The 15,255-nt window shown below is 43.5% G+C and overlaps 1 protein-coding gene across 1 annotated transcript in view; it reads left to right on the top strand.

The window, feature by feature from the left end:
• Window positions 1–11,974, top strand: part of alg13 (ALG13 UDP-N-acetylglucosaminyltransferase subunit) — a 34,268-nt gene extending 22,294 nt beyond the window's left edge. Inside the window, exons 17-25 of the mRNA XM_071900218.2 lie at window positions 135–170; window positions 659–714; window positions 3,845–3,913; window positions 5,652–5,769; window positions 5,996–6,115; window positions 6,441–6,481; window positions 10,157–10,274; window positions 10,759–10,872; window positions 11,589–11,974. Of these exons, the coding sequence (XP_071756319.2) occupies window positions 135–170; window positions 659–714; window positions 3,845–3,913; window positions 5,652–5,769; window positions 5,996–6,115; window positions 6,441–6,481; window positions 10,157–10,274; window positions 10,759–10,872; window positions 11,589–11,974 (1,058 nt within the window). The remainder of the gene's footprint in view (window positions 1–134; window positions 171–658; window positions 715–3,844; window positions 3,914–5,651; window positions 5,770–5,995; window positions 6,116–6,440; window positions 6,482–10,156; window positions 10,275–10,758; window positions 10,873–11,588) is intronic.
• Window positions 11,975–15,255: the final 3,281 nt, after the last annotated feature.

The following is a 15,255-nucleotide window of genomic DNA, read 5'->3' on the forward strand; positions in this document are numbered from 1 at the left end:
CCGTGACTGGAAGGTCACAGGTTCGAAGCTCTGCCTGCTCACTGTCAGTCAGTCTGGATACCGGTCTGCTGCATGGCAGAAAGGAAATGTGGTGAAGATGAAAAACTGAAATTGCCTGTCTGTCTCTCTCTCAGCTGAGTACACAGAGGAATACATCTACACCGCCCAGGGTGAGTATGTTTCCTAAATGTAGAAGGCATTGTAATTAATTATTATAAGTAATCTGGTTGTTACCAACCAGTGCACTGACCTTTTGAGATTGCAGTCAGTGACAGAACTGTAGGGCTACACGACTGTACAGCTGCCCGTCCAAAATGGAGCAAAATTTGATTGTGTGTCTCAGATTTTCCCAAGCTCTATAACAATTCCATGAAGGCATACAGAGACCACACCAGAAAAACATTTGCATGGCAAAATGTCAGCCTTCAGATGGAACTACTAGGTTTGTTATAAAGATGTTATTTGAGTGGGTAAAGGTAGAGATCTAGCTACTGCTAGCATTAAGCCTCATATAGTTCACTGTTAGCAAGCTAATATAGCGCCAACATTCCGCTGTACAAAGTGCCATGCATAGTGTAAGAGTCGTGTTTTTGCGCGTTAATGTGAACCCCCTTAAGAGTCTCTCAGCTAAATTACTAAAATATAAAATGTGTTTCAGATCCAGGCTTCCAGAACCCAGTGGTCTACGCTGCTACAGAGCCTTCTGCTAACCTGGTAAACACCTGACATCACTAACTAGCTAACTAACCTGGTAAACACCTGACATCACCAACTAACTACTAACCTGGTAAACACCTGACATCACCAACTAACTACTAACCTGGTAAACACCTGACATCACTAACTAGCTAACCAACTAACCTGGTAAACACCTGACATCACTAACTAACTAACCTGGTAAACACCTGACATCACCAACTAACTACTAACCTGGTAAACACCTGACATCACCAACTAACTACTAACCTGGTAAACACCTGACATCACTAACTAGCTAACCAACTAACCTGGTAAACACCTGACATCACTAACTAACTAACCTGGTAAACACCTGACATCACCAACTAACTACTAACCTGGTAAACACCTGACATCACTAACTAACTAACCTGGTAAACACCTGACATCACCAACTAACTACTAACCTGATAAACACCTGACATCACCAACTAACTACTAACCTGATAAACACCTGACATCACCAACTAACTACTAACCTGATAAACACCTGACATCACTAACTAACCTGGTAAACACCTGACATCACCAACTAACTACTAACCTGGTAAACACCTGACATCACTAACTAACTAACTACTAACCTGGTAAACACCTGACATCACTAACTAACTAACCTGGTAAACACCTGACATCACCAACTAACTACTAACCTGATAAACACCTGACATCACTAACTAACCTGATAAACACCTGACATCACTAACTAACCTGATAAACACCTGACATCACTAACTAACCTGATAAACACCTGACATCACCAACTAACTACTAACCTGGTAAACACCTGACATCACTAACTAACTACTAACCTGGTAAACACCTGACATCACTAACTAACTACTAACCTGGTAAACACCTGACATCACTAACTAACTAACTACTAACCTGGTAAACACCTGACATCACTAACTAACTAACTACTAACCTGATAAACACCTGACATCACTAACTAACTAACTACTAACCTGGTAAACACCTGACATCACTAACTAACCTGATAAACACCTGACATCACTAACTAACTAACCTGGTAAACACCTGACATCACTAACTAACCTGATAAACACCTGACATCACTAACTACTAACATGATAAACACCTGACATCACCAACTAACTACTAACCTGGTAAACACCTGACATCACTAACTAACTAACCTGATAAACACCTGACATCACTAACTAACCTGATAAACACCTGACATCACTAACTAACCTGGTAAACACCTGACATCACTAACTAACCTGGTAAACAGCTGACATCACTAACTAACCTGATAAACACCTGACATCACTAACTAACCTGGTAAACACCTGACATCACTAACTAACCTGATAAACAGCTGACATCACTAACTAACCTGATAAACACCTGACATCACTAACTAACCTGATAAACACCTGACATCACTAACTAACCTGATAAACAGCTGACATCACTAACTAACCTGATAAACACCTGACATCACTAACTAACCTGATAAACACCTGACATCACTAACTAACCTGATAAACAGCTGACATCACTAACTAACCTGATAAACACCTGACATCACTAACTAACCTGATAAACAGCTGACATCACTAACTAACCTGATAAACAGCTGACATCACTAACTAACCTGGTAAACACCTGACATCACTAACTAACCTGATAAACACCTGACATCACTAACTAACCTGATAAACACCTGACATCACTAACTAACTAACCTGGTAAACACCTGACATCACTAACTAACCTGATAAACACCTGACATCACTAACTACTAACCTGATAAACACCTGACATCACTAACTAACCTGATAAACACCTGACATCACTAACTAACCTGATAAACACCTGACATCACTAACTAACTAACCTGGTAAACACCTGACATCACTAACTAACCTGATAAACACCTGACATCACTAACTACTAACCTGATAAACACCTGACATCACTAACTAACCTGATAAACACCTGACATCACTAACTAACCTGATAAACACCTGACATCACTAACTAACCTGATAAACACCTGACATCACTAACTAACTACTAACCTGGTAAACACCTGACATCACTAACTAACCTCATAAACACCTGACATCACTAACTACTAACCTGATAAACACCTGACATCACCAACTAACTACTAACCTGGTAAACACCTGACATCACTAACTAACTACTAACCTGATAAACACCTGACATCACTAACTAACCTGATAAACACCTGACATCACCAACTAACTACTAACCTGATAAACACCTGACATCACTAACTAACCTGATAAACACCTGACATCACTAACTACTAACCTGATAAACACCTGACATCACTAACTACTAACCTGATAAACACCTGACATCACTAACTACTAACCTGATAAACACCTGACATCACCAACTAACTACTAACCTGATAAACACCTGACATCACCAACTAACTACTAACCTGATAAACACCTGACATCACTAACTACTAACCTGATAAACACCTGACATCACTAACTAACTACTAACCTGGTAAACACCTGACATCACTAACTACTAACCTGATAAACACCTGACATCACTAACTACTAACCTGATAAACACCTGACATTACTAACTACTAACCTGATAAACACCTGACATCACCAACTAACTACTAACCTGATAAACACCTGACATCACTAACTACTAACCTGATAAACACCTGACATTACTAACTACTAACCTGATAAACACCTGACATCACTAACTACTAACCTGATAAACACCTGACATCACTAACTAACTAACCTGATAAACACCTGACATCACTAACTACTAACCTGGTAAACACCTGACATCACTAACTAACCTGATAAACACCTGACATCACTAACTAACCTGATAAACACCTGACATCACTAGCTACTAACCTGTGATCTGTGATCTCTGACCTTTGACCTCTTTATTGTTGGTTGCTTGTTATGTTGGTGATGCAGGAATTGAAGCTAATTCTCCTGTTGAGCTCCACACTGTAACTGTAATGGAAGTGATTTGGCCTGAATGTGTGCTGTGATCCAGTGAATCATGGAGCTACGGTGAGGGAAAAGGGCCAAAAAGTGTTTTCTTGTCTGTTTGCTAGGCTGTCCAGGAAGGAGGCGCTGCTGACTCCCCACCTGACAGCATGACCAGCTACAGCTACACACAGCAGGTACACAGAGAAAGTTTTGATATATTTTAACATTATACCTATATTTTGTTTATTTCTTATTATATTGTACAACTCGTTTGCACATCCTGCCTACATGCTGTAATTAATATATTTTCATACTTCTCATTCATACATTTGATTTAATATGTTGTAGTCTTGTAACTGTTGACGATTTGTTCAATGCCCCATTCGCTCTATTCTTATTTATATTCTGTTTTTCCTCGCTGTATCCTGCTGGCTGCTGCATCGACCCAATAATGACGATCAATAAAGTTTCATATTAACAGGCTAAATACTCTCCTCTGCTCCTGTTATAAGTTTTTAAAGTGCAAGTTTGGTTGAATGTTTGTGTGTTTTATGTAATTATATTAGCCTGGTTCCAGACTCCTAATCGCGACCCACCCACTCTTCAGATTTGGTCTAGCAATTCAGGCCCTGTCCACACGTATATGGATATTCCTGAAAACGAAACACGAAAACAAACACCAACGGTGTTTTAGAAAATCTCTCCGTCCACACGAGAACGCAAACCGATTTAAAACGTCTCCGCAGCGTTCACGTTGTGGAGCGGTTTCTGCTTAAATGCCGTTATTTCCTATGGCAGGGCGTGGATTCCGCACTCGCTGCCGGCTGAACTGTTTTCCACTCTTTGCGTGACCAACTGCAGCGGAAAACTCTGATCCGCCGCGGTTGGTCACGCAAAGAGTGGAAAATAGTTCAACTTGAGCGGATAAGATCCGTGCTCACTTCTCAAGAGGACAACTCAGCGCTACTTTGGTTGCCTAGCAACAAACTGAGCGCTCCGATTCATCTCTGCCACTTTTTTCAAGGCGGGGCGGGTCGCGGATTTCAAGCAGAATAGTAAAGTAATTATTAGAGAAGTACAGCAAGGTTGACTTGTAAACACGTAACCAACAGTACTGACTACAAGTAGATATGTGGTCCGCCATCGCTTGTAGGTTCCTGGCGCTGCTCAGCGTTTTAAAAAGCTTAGTTTCACCGGTCCACACGAATACATGGAAAACTGAGTTTTGAAAAATCTCCACCCTGGGAGGCGTTTTCCAAAAGCTCTGTTTTCAGTGACCTAAAACGCCATTTTCGTGTGACGGGAGGCCGAAACGCAGAGAAAATACTACGCTTTAAAAAATATCTGTATACGTGTGGACAGGGCCTCAGAGAGTCTGGTGTTGCTTTATTCAAAGGCGATTTCTCGATCGGAAAAACGATTGGGCCAATCAGCGCCTTTGTGGGCGGGACTAAAGTTTGAACCGTTCATGCAACGGTTTTTCATTGCCGTTTCGGCAGAATAATATTTGTTGAAATCACCTCCTTAACCAATATTGTCTTTGTAAAGATGATATTTTTGTCAAAAACGACCTTCTCCAAGAACGACATTCTTGGTAAAGTTAGTAAATACGGCCAGCATACGGATACGTCAGTCACTAGTGATCGGTTCAGATATGTCATTCAGGCCATTCAGTCTGAATATCAGGCTATAATTATATGTCAGTCATCCATTTTGTTTTGTTTGTGGTATTTTTTGATGTCTTTTTGATGTAAAGCACTTTGTAACCTCAGTTTGAAAAGTGATATATAAATAAAGATTTACTTCCTATTAACTCTCCATTGAAACCAATACTAATGAAAAGTTGGGCCAGCTCGACGAGTCAGTTTTAGGAGAAGCACTGATGTGTGTTTGGTGTGTGTGTGTGTGTGTGTGTGTGTGTGTGTGTGTCAGGTGGTCAAGCCGTCAGCCGTCATCTGCTCTTCACCCTCCTCTTCCTCCTCCTCTTCCTCCTCTCACACCCCTCCAGCCTCTCACATGCCCCCCCCAGCACACAACCAGCCCCGCACAGGTACACACACACACACACACTCTCACACACACACACACACTCTCACACACACATTCAGTTAACAGAAATGTATTGTCTGGTATGTATCAGTCAGTGTTGAAGGGTTTCCCTCCTTCCTGGTCGGCTGTTTGTCCGTTTGGGATAAAAATGTTTCCTGATTATTACTCAATATTTCAAACATACAGATGGCTACATTCTCTACAATGTTGTTTTTTCTTGTCGTTAGTTGCCATGGCGATCCCAGCCACCACTCCCTGGTTGGTTAATGAGTTGGGCGAGCCTCTGTGCACCGTGGTGGCTCCGCCCCCTTACTCCTACGACCCCAATGGCAGCGACCTACCAAGAGGTCAGAGGTCACCCACCCACATCTCACTTCCTTTCCTGCAATATTTCACTTCCTGTTGCAATCTGTCACTTCCTGTAGCTCCTCTCCTCAGGCTGTTAATCAAAAACTTCATCTTTAATGTTTTGTTTTTGAAGATGAATCTGTGATTTTATGAGAGAACGTAATGCACCAATATTCATTCTGGCGTTTGAAATACTGGAGCTAAAAGAAAAATCTAGTAGGAAGGAGTAAGAAAGAAGAATTTTTTTATTTTTTTAACGTAAACCCTGTGCTCCTCTTTTCTTTTTCCTATCACTTACTTTTTAAAATGCATCTCTCTCTCCAGACTGCAGAGTTCTCCAGTACTACTTCAACTTAGGAGTTCAGGTAAGTGAGAACGTTTTTTTTATTTATAGTATTTTAACTTTTTTTTTTACTATTTTTGACTAACTTCAACTAAGACTACTTTAACTAAGACTTCAAAGTTTAGACCGACAGGAAAGACGACCCACATGAGAAAGTTTTAATGTAAAACACAAAACCTACAGCTACTTTCTCAGAATAAATCCTTTCTAAATGAGTTGTTGCAACCAAACTACATCCAGTAGCAGCTGTCAGCTGACTTCATGTGTTTAATAACTCAGTGGTTCTCCATCAGGGTCCATGAAGCTCCAGCAGTCTGCAGGTTTTCATCTCAACCAAACACTACAGCAGCTGGTTTCACTGATAAACACACCTTCAACCAGACAGGAGGAACTAGTTGAAATGAGCTGCTGGAGTTATTGGTTGAAATGAAAACCTGCAGACTGTTTCTATGGCTTCTATGGACCGTGGTTGACAACCACTGTATTAACTCATCTTGCCGTTTCTGGCTTTGCTGCTGGAAGGGATTGTGTCTGTCAGAATGAAACGCACAACTCTGTAATTGGAAAACAAAAATTAGTCAGTGCTTTCTCTCTCCCTCTCTCGTCCCCTCCCTCCATCTTCCTCCCTCTTTCCCCTCTCCTCATCTCAGTTCAGATAAATATCTCAGGTTGAACTGACAGCTGTTTCTGTTTGACAGCAGATATTTTAACTTTCAGCAGGGGGGTTACTCTCAGGACTGTCCCAGTATGAAGTGATTAGCACACATTAAATCCCTCCAAAACACTACTCTTGTTAATGTGGCGTTCGTATCAGCAAATATTTCAATAAAAGTCAGCTTGGTATTTTGTTTGTAGTTCTGCCTTTCATACAGTGAGCCAGTTTGACCTGATAACCTGGTTGATCCGGCCTTATGATAAGGAGGTTTTTCCTGATTGTGTCGGGCGGTGGTGAGCACATGTTCCCTCAGTAGAAGACAAATGACAACCCAAATATTTCCATCCATCATCCATCATCCATCCATTGTACAGCTGCTTATCCGGGTCAGGGTTGCAGTGGCAACAAGGAGGGCAGAGCAGCCCAGAAGTCCTTTTCCCCGTCAGCTCCCTCCAGCTCCTCCTGGAGGATCTCCAGGTGACGTCTTGTGACTATAGGTGAGGGTCGGACCGAAGATTGACCAGTAAATCAAGAGCTTAGTTTCGTGGCTCAGCTCTCTCTTCACCATGGTCCGATACAACGGCCACATTACTGCAGCTAACCAGCTGTCAGTCTCACGATCCTTCATACCCTCCCTCATGAATATAACCCTGATACCTGAACTCCTCCACTTGGGGCAGCTGGATGGGACAGGAAACCTTTTTCTGGGAAAGTGCAAAAAAAATCTGCAAACAGGAGAGATGTCACTCTAATGCCACTGAACTGGACTCTCTCCAGACCGGCTGCACCTTGATCTCCTGTCCACAAATGTCACAAACAGGAGAAGAGACCAGGAGCATCCTTGTCAGAGTCTGACGCAGACCTTGAATGAACTTAATGCCAAGAATGTGACCACAGCTCTTACTCCAAGTCCACAACACACATGTAGAGATTACCAACTCCCATGACCCCTCAATTAACGGTAAAAAGCTTGGCAGAGGTTTTCCCAGGAGGCTGAGCAGCGTGATTCTTTGATTGTTGGAACAAACCCTCTTGTCCCCTTTTTCAAAGAGCGAATCAGCACTAAATCATGTTGTTTGAGCTGTAAACATGGTTATATGGGTTGTACATAATGCATAGCATTACTCTTGTACTTAATTAAGTCCTGCATCCACTTCTAGCATTTCAGCACTTCAGGACCGTCCTCGTCCACCGCTGGCATCTTGCTACTGAAGCGCTTTCTATCATCCTGACCTCTGCCATTGAGATGGGCTCCAGAGTCTTTCAGCACTGTTTCCTGGACAGAGGGCGTCTGTCTGATTTAGGAGTTCTTCAAAGTTTTCCTTCCACTGACGATATCCCCAGTCGAGGTCGGTGTTCTCCCCCTGCTGAGAACCTGCCTGGGTATTGCCCTACCTTCCCTCCTGAGGCGCCGAATGGTTCTCCAGATCCTCTTTCAGGAAACCCAACAGTCAGTCCATAGCCTCTACGAACTCCTCCTTCACTTCTGCAACTACAGCAGCTGTAGTCGTTTTGGTCTAACCGTCTCTGCCATCAGGAGTCGCCACAGCTTCTTAGCACCCACTTCCACAGAGGTTTGAAGAGGGTCCAGTCTGACTGCATGTCCCCGACCTCCTCCAGGATACAGGAGAAGCTTGTTCGGTGGTGAAAGTTGCCAGGCAAATCCTCACTACACATTTGGGTCTTTCTGTCCAGCAGCCTCCCTCGCCATCTGATCCAACTCTGTTCGCAGCTCAGCTCCTCTCTTCACCCAAGGGTCCAGAACATTTGGCCTCAAGTCTGAAACCACTACAAAGTCGAGCATCGACCTTTGGCCCAAGTTGCTCTGGTACCGTGTACTCTGATTAACCCTCTAGACCCCAGTAGAAGTCTAGAATGTTGCTGCAGTTCACTGGGAATTCTCACTTAAATCAGCATTTTCTTGCTCATTCCAAACAAACAGCTATATTTCAAAAATAAAAAGAAATTGACAATCACAATTTTTCCATTTAAAAAAACACAACTTTCCCTTTAATTTGGTACCAAATACATGGTAAGGCGATGCAGGGCGTCTCCTTCAGTGTCATTCAAAGTAAAACAACAAAACAGATCCTTCCTATCTTGGCTAACGATAAGCTTTCAAAATCCATACAAAACCTCCAGCGTCTCAGCCCACACAGTAATAAGATCAGACAGTAATAGTCGCCAAACAAATATGGAAAAAGTCGCCAAACAAATATGGAAAAAGTTGCCAAACTTAACGTTATATGGATAAAAGTCGCCGCAACCCAGCCAGTCCTACCGACTCTTCGGCGCTCCGCCTCCCGGAAAACAGCGTCCGTCTCCGGCGGTGAGAGCAGGCGGGTCCGGCTGTTTAGTGAAGGTGATCTTGTGTCTTGTTTTATCGAACAAGAACAAGCGATTTCCATCAAAAGACTTCGACTCACAATGTCTTCGTAACTTGCCACTACACACGGCGGGTCAGGTTCTGTCTCACAGCACAATCTGACAGCTTCCAGAAGGTTTTAAAAGCGTGACGCTTAGCCGGCGAAGCCATTTTTAGATCTACCGGTGGAGGACGACTAAACCCGGGGAAAATCAAACGTCTCAGTGTCACCAGCTAAATTTCCCGGTTCCGGTTCGTCGATGACAACTTGAAGTATATGTAAAACAAAGCTGATAACTTGATTTTCAGTTTTTGGTACATTTTAAATGATTTAAAAATGACAGGCGCTCTTGGGCGCTATAGTGAAATATAGAACGGGCGCTCTCGGGCGCTATGGGGTCTAGAGGGTTAACCTGCTTGTGTTTGAACATGGTTTTTCTTATGGACAATACATGGCTAGCATAGAAGTCCAGTGACAACACAGTGCTTGGGTTCAGATCAGCGTTGGGTCCTTCACAACATCCACAACACCAAGGTTTTGACTGAAGCTCTACCAAGCTGTCAACGTTTGCCGCATTACAAGAGTAGCGTCTTGGATGGAGTTCAGCGTTTGGGCCTGAATTAGCTGCTGCCTTCCAGTTGATGGTATTTAATTATAACCCCCACCCCCCCGACAGTGGTACCATCAGAGCTGCTGGCAGCAGGCGTACCCCCCCGCCTCGCCGGAGGCCACCTACCCCTACCAGCCCTACCCCCCCTACCTCGGCCCCCCCAACCAGGACATGCCCCTACATGGTAAGACCAGTGATAGATGATGCTTTGATTGGTTATTGGGTGAAACAAAGCCCTTCACTTCAGTTCCCTGGTAATCATGGTTCATGAAGGTCCAAGAGTCAGCGCATGTTTTCTTTCCAACCAATCACTACCGCCGCTGATTAACAACCAGAGTTAAGTTTATTTTATTTGACATGGACAGCACAGTAGCATTAGAATTATAACATACATTTATGCACAAGGACCAGATGCACTGTGTTTAGTGTTTGTAGTGAAATGCTAATTTACAACACCTGTCCACAGGAGGCTTTTTTAAAAAAAAAAAAGTTAAAATAGAATAAAGAAAAGAAAAAAAGAAGAAGATAAGAAACGGAAGAAAAAAAAAAGAGAGGAGGAACCTGTTAGTGAAATCAGCTGCTGTAGTGTTTGGTTGGAATAAAAACCTGCACACTGCTGTACACTGTTTGACTGTTTGATACCCCGTCCATGTTGTCTTCTACCCCAGTTGCCCCTCAGTCTTACCCCGAGGCAGGTCGAGGCCCCGGCCCCCACCAACCCCCCGCTTCCTACCCAGAATCCACCAGACCAGGAGATGGACAGACGGACGGACACACCAGTGGTCGGTACTGACAGTCACCAACTTTTATAATGAAAGTCAGATCAGGTATTTAGTCAAGACAGGCTGATTAAACAAAAGCATACCTGTCTTGACTGGAAAAAAAAAAAAAAAATCCAAAATTCCATTACTGATGAGGTTAAATTTCTTTGACACTAAAATAATGTCGAACACGCCGTCCAATCACAGCATCTGCTGGCCAAAAGCAGCATTGCAAGTAATAAGGAGCAAATCTGGAAGCTCCACATAGTGAGTCACGTAATATTGATACACGGTTACAACTAAGCTACAATTAATGCTACAATATCAGCAAAACTTGTCTAAAACAATTGATTTCATTAGCAAGTACAATAAATACGTGGTTATTTCTTTCATGGCATTGCTAACCTTGAGTTTTGCCTTTTCTTGACACTCTGCACACGGTGTCTGTTTAAAACCTTTGCTGTGTTCCTTATGTTCCGGCTCTGCTGTATCTGTTTGCTGCTGTGAAGTCCCAGTTTCCCCACAGGATCCAGTTTCCCCACAGGATCCAGTTTCCCCACAGGATCCAGTTTCATCTGATCTCATGAAGTAAAGTTTTCACTCCATGATGACGCTAAATATCTCCTCCTCTCTCCCCTCCTCCATCCTTTCCTCATCTCCTCTCTTCTCCTCTTATTCCTCCCTTGCTCTCCTCTCTCCTCCATCTGTTTCTCTCCCCTCCCTCCTACTCTCTTTAGGCCCCGCCCTCTCTCTGGAAGTCTCCTCCCCCTCCTCCATCAGTCCTGTGCCTCCAGGCCCCGCCCCCCCGGCGCTCCTCTACCAGGAGCAGCTCCTCCCCCCTCCTCCCGCCGTCCTGCACCTGCCCTACGAGGCCCCGCCTCCCCCGTACCTCTCCTCCCCGCCCCCTCCTCTTCCTCCTCCTCACCCCCACCTCCCCCATCACTCCTCTTACCACCCCTACCTCCCCCCCACCCACTGGGGGGCGCTCCAAACAGGAAGCCCCGCCCCCGGGTCCCACCCACGAGTCTATTGCCCCGCCACCAACTCCGCCCACGTGGTTGGTTACATCACAGCCCCGCCCCCTCACCACTCTGCTACACACTACATACCGCCTAGCATGTAACACACACGCACAGTAACACACGGTGACACACACTACATACTTGCTAGCATGTAACACACACACACACATTATTTATCTACCTCACTGTCGGCGTCCTGCTGAAACCTCGTAGCGCTTCAGTAACAACCAGCAGCCGAACTGTCCGTCACAGCTTAATAAAAGGCTGAAGTGAAGATACGAGGTTTCAACAGGACCGCCAGACTCCAAGATACCTCGCTCGTTAGCTCGCGGCTAGCCACACCCTTTGGTTTCTATTAATAATGCTAACTGTGCTAACAAGCCACAGTAACGCAGCAGACAAACTGTCGGCAGGAAAACCTCACATCTCTAAAACATTTGCTGCGACTTCAGGAAAAATGTTTCTGTCGCTGATGCTTTACAGTACGGAAGATTAGTATGGAAGATTAGACCGTCAAAAAAAAAGAAATAGATGGAATTGAAGTGTCAAAATATAATATAAACGGCAAAGTTGGAGTTGAGGTTTTTCCCTGACGGAAGCAGACCGACGCGTCACATGACAGGAACCATCGACATTTTGAGTTTTAGTTTGTTCAGCAGACGCTGCTGCTGTGGAGAAAACATCTGCATTGGAGCTTCAGCTAACCCAAACCAGCATGTTAGCATGGTTAGCACTGAAAGCACTGGGTTCCACTAGACTCCTTCATGCCTTGCTCATTAGCATGCAGCTAGCCACACCCTTAGGTTTCAATGTGGAAAACTAACTGTGCTAACAAGCCAGTTGTAAGTGAGCTGAAGCGCTAAAGGAGCTCTTTTCCAATTATGTGCCATTTAAAACATCGATATACCTCAAAACCAAGTATCTCCACCTCCAGTTAGCATACTGAGTCTGATAGGAAGTTCATTAAGTCATCAGTTATCATTTAGCTCGTCAGTCAGCTCGTTAATCAGCTTGTTAGTCTGTCAGCTCGTTAATCAGCTCGTTAGTCTGTCAGCTCGTTAGTCAGCTCGTTAGGTCTTCGTCAGGTCGTACCGTGCCTTCTCCAGAACTAACAGGTGTTGCTGTAATGGAACAGCATCCCCCAATAACATCACCATGGTAACATGGAACACAGCATCACCAGTCACCATAGCGATGACCATGGAGCATGACCTTGGAAAAACTGCAATGACCAATTATTGTCTGGTTCATCAGTTCTGTTTAGTTCACTCAGACCGCCAGCTGTTGTTTGTGTCTGTCAGCCAATCAGAGAGAGGGAGCCGGGCTGCAGAGTGGGCGGAGTCAGTCCCTGTGTTTGTTGTTCAGGGATTATATTTATGTTCAGTATTGTTCAAATTGGTAAGAGTGAGTTTATTTTTGGGATTAATAAAGAGTTCTGGTTCACTATGCTGACTGGTCCTTCTTCTGCTGAATAAACTAACAGCTGGTTTTTTTTCCCTGTAGGATTTGTTGATGGAAAATATATTTTTCAGTTTCTAGGCTGAAGCTGAAGTCCGTCTCCTCTGACAGACACTTCAGTGGACAGACAGTCTTTGTTGCTGCTACTGACAACATGAGTTTATCTACAGACATCAGTACAGAAACATGTTGTTCTCCAGCTGACTGGATCTGTAGTTCAGGTCCGTTCTGCTGCAGCGTCTTTCTGCCTTCACCTCAGATTTATCGTTAAATACGAGCTGCTGGCTGGGAAAACCTGTTCACTGCCCCCTAGTGGTGAGTACAAGCAGGACACATTCTTTGTACGTCTCCCACCTGACGTCCCGAGCTGTCCGTTACATTCACAGCAATACAATCAACTCGTTTATGGTGCGTTTTAAATTCAGAATTATTTTGGATGTGGATGCTCCAACAAAACACGTGAACTCTTCTAAGTTGGAGCAACAAGACGTCGTCCTGTTCTGCCGTGTGAACACAGAATATAAGATACTGATGTAAATTCTATAAAGTTGATCCTCAACTAGAAACACAGTTCCTGGAGAAGCTGTGGGCTTGCTGCAAGCAGCTGGAAGTATAAGAATACCTGAATTAGAAAGACAGGTCAGTCCAGTCAGATTAATTAGACAGTTGGTTAGTGAGACAGGTCACTCAGACAGGTGGTCAGTTAGACGGGTGAGTAGTTAGACAGCTCAGTCAGATAGAAAGGCAGTAAGTTAGACGAGCAGCTTAGCCCACAGTGTACAGCTAGCGCTCCTTAGTGGTCCTGATCCTGGTCCTGGTCCTAATCCTGAAAAAACACTGTAGAATTAGCTCTGAGATATTGACACCTAGTCAGGACATTCAGGAACCAGAGACAAGAGTCATTTTACCATTTTTTTTGCACATTAGTTGTCAACTATCACATACTGGATTTCTGTGAACTCTGACTGCTTGGTTAATGTGGTGCACTTCTCTACTTTAAAAAAAACAACAACTTTGAACCATACTTGTACCATTTATAGTTTTTCAGATAAAGAGCTGTTTTTACACTAGTTAAAATAGGCGAGAATTGCCTTTTTTGACATGGAATGGATTTATAAACATGGAAGTCTAACTGTCGCCTCTCAACAGGACTTTGGCTCTCAGGAATGAACAGATGTATAGAATAGATGTGAACCCCTGGAGAAAATTACATATATTTTAAGGAAGAAATATGACTGCTTTCTGAAAATCTTACCTTCCACTGACTTCACTGAAACCTTGGCTTTGTCAACGACAGAAAAGTTTAATACAGACATGAAGTGATTCTGTCCTGATGATCTCTCAGGAAACTGGTCTAAATGTTTCTACCTGTTTTATTTTCCGGTGTTATGTTTGCTTATAAGTTTGTATGTTCTATATAATGAAGAAGAAAAAAATCAGTGTCTGGTGGAAACCGCCTGCTGATCTGGTTGATTCATTTCTGTTTAATTCTCCTGATGAATGATGGAAACCTGAAGGCTGAAACAGACGCCAGGCGAACAGAACAAACATCAAACTTTAGGAAACGGCTGATAAACAGGAGCAGCTTCGGTCTCTTTAAAGGAAGAGTTCACCCAAAAATGAAAAGCCTTCTCCAGAACAACAGAACTGAACAGGAGCTGGTTCTGTAGAGTTCTGAAGAGAGATGGTTGAGATGGTTGGGTGGAGGAGATCAAATAATTAAAATGAGTTCTGTTTAAATGAAAGTACAGATTTCAGGTTTCTGTCATGTCAGTTTGGTTCAGGAAGCTTCTGGATCTTCAGTTTGTCTTCCTGCAGCAGGAACATGAGGAAAACTTTCTGCTGAGTTTAAACTTCTTTAAACTCAGCAGCTGAAAGATGACTGATGACTGATTTGTATTCAAAAATAAAATTTATTCTACAG

Source organism: Centroberyx gerrardi, chromosome 3, assembly GCF_048128805.1.
Source record: "Centroberyx gerrardi isolate f3 chromosome 3, fCenGer3.hap1.cur.20231027, whole genome shotgun sequence".
In the NCBI taxonomy this organism is placed as follows: Eukaryota; Metazoa; Chordata; class Actinopteri; order Beryciformes; family Berycidae; genus Centroberyx; species Centroberyx gerrardi.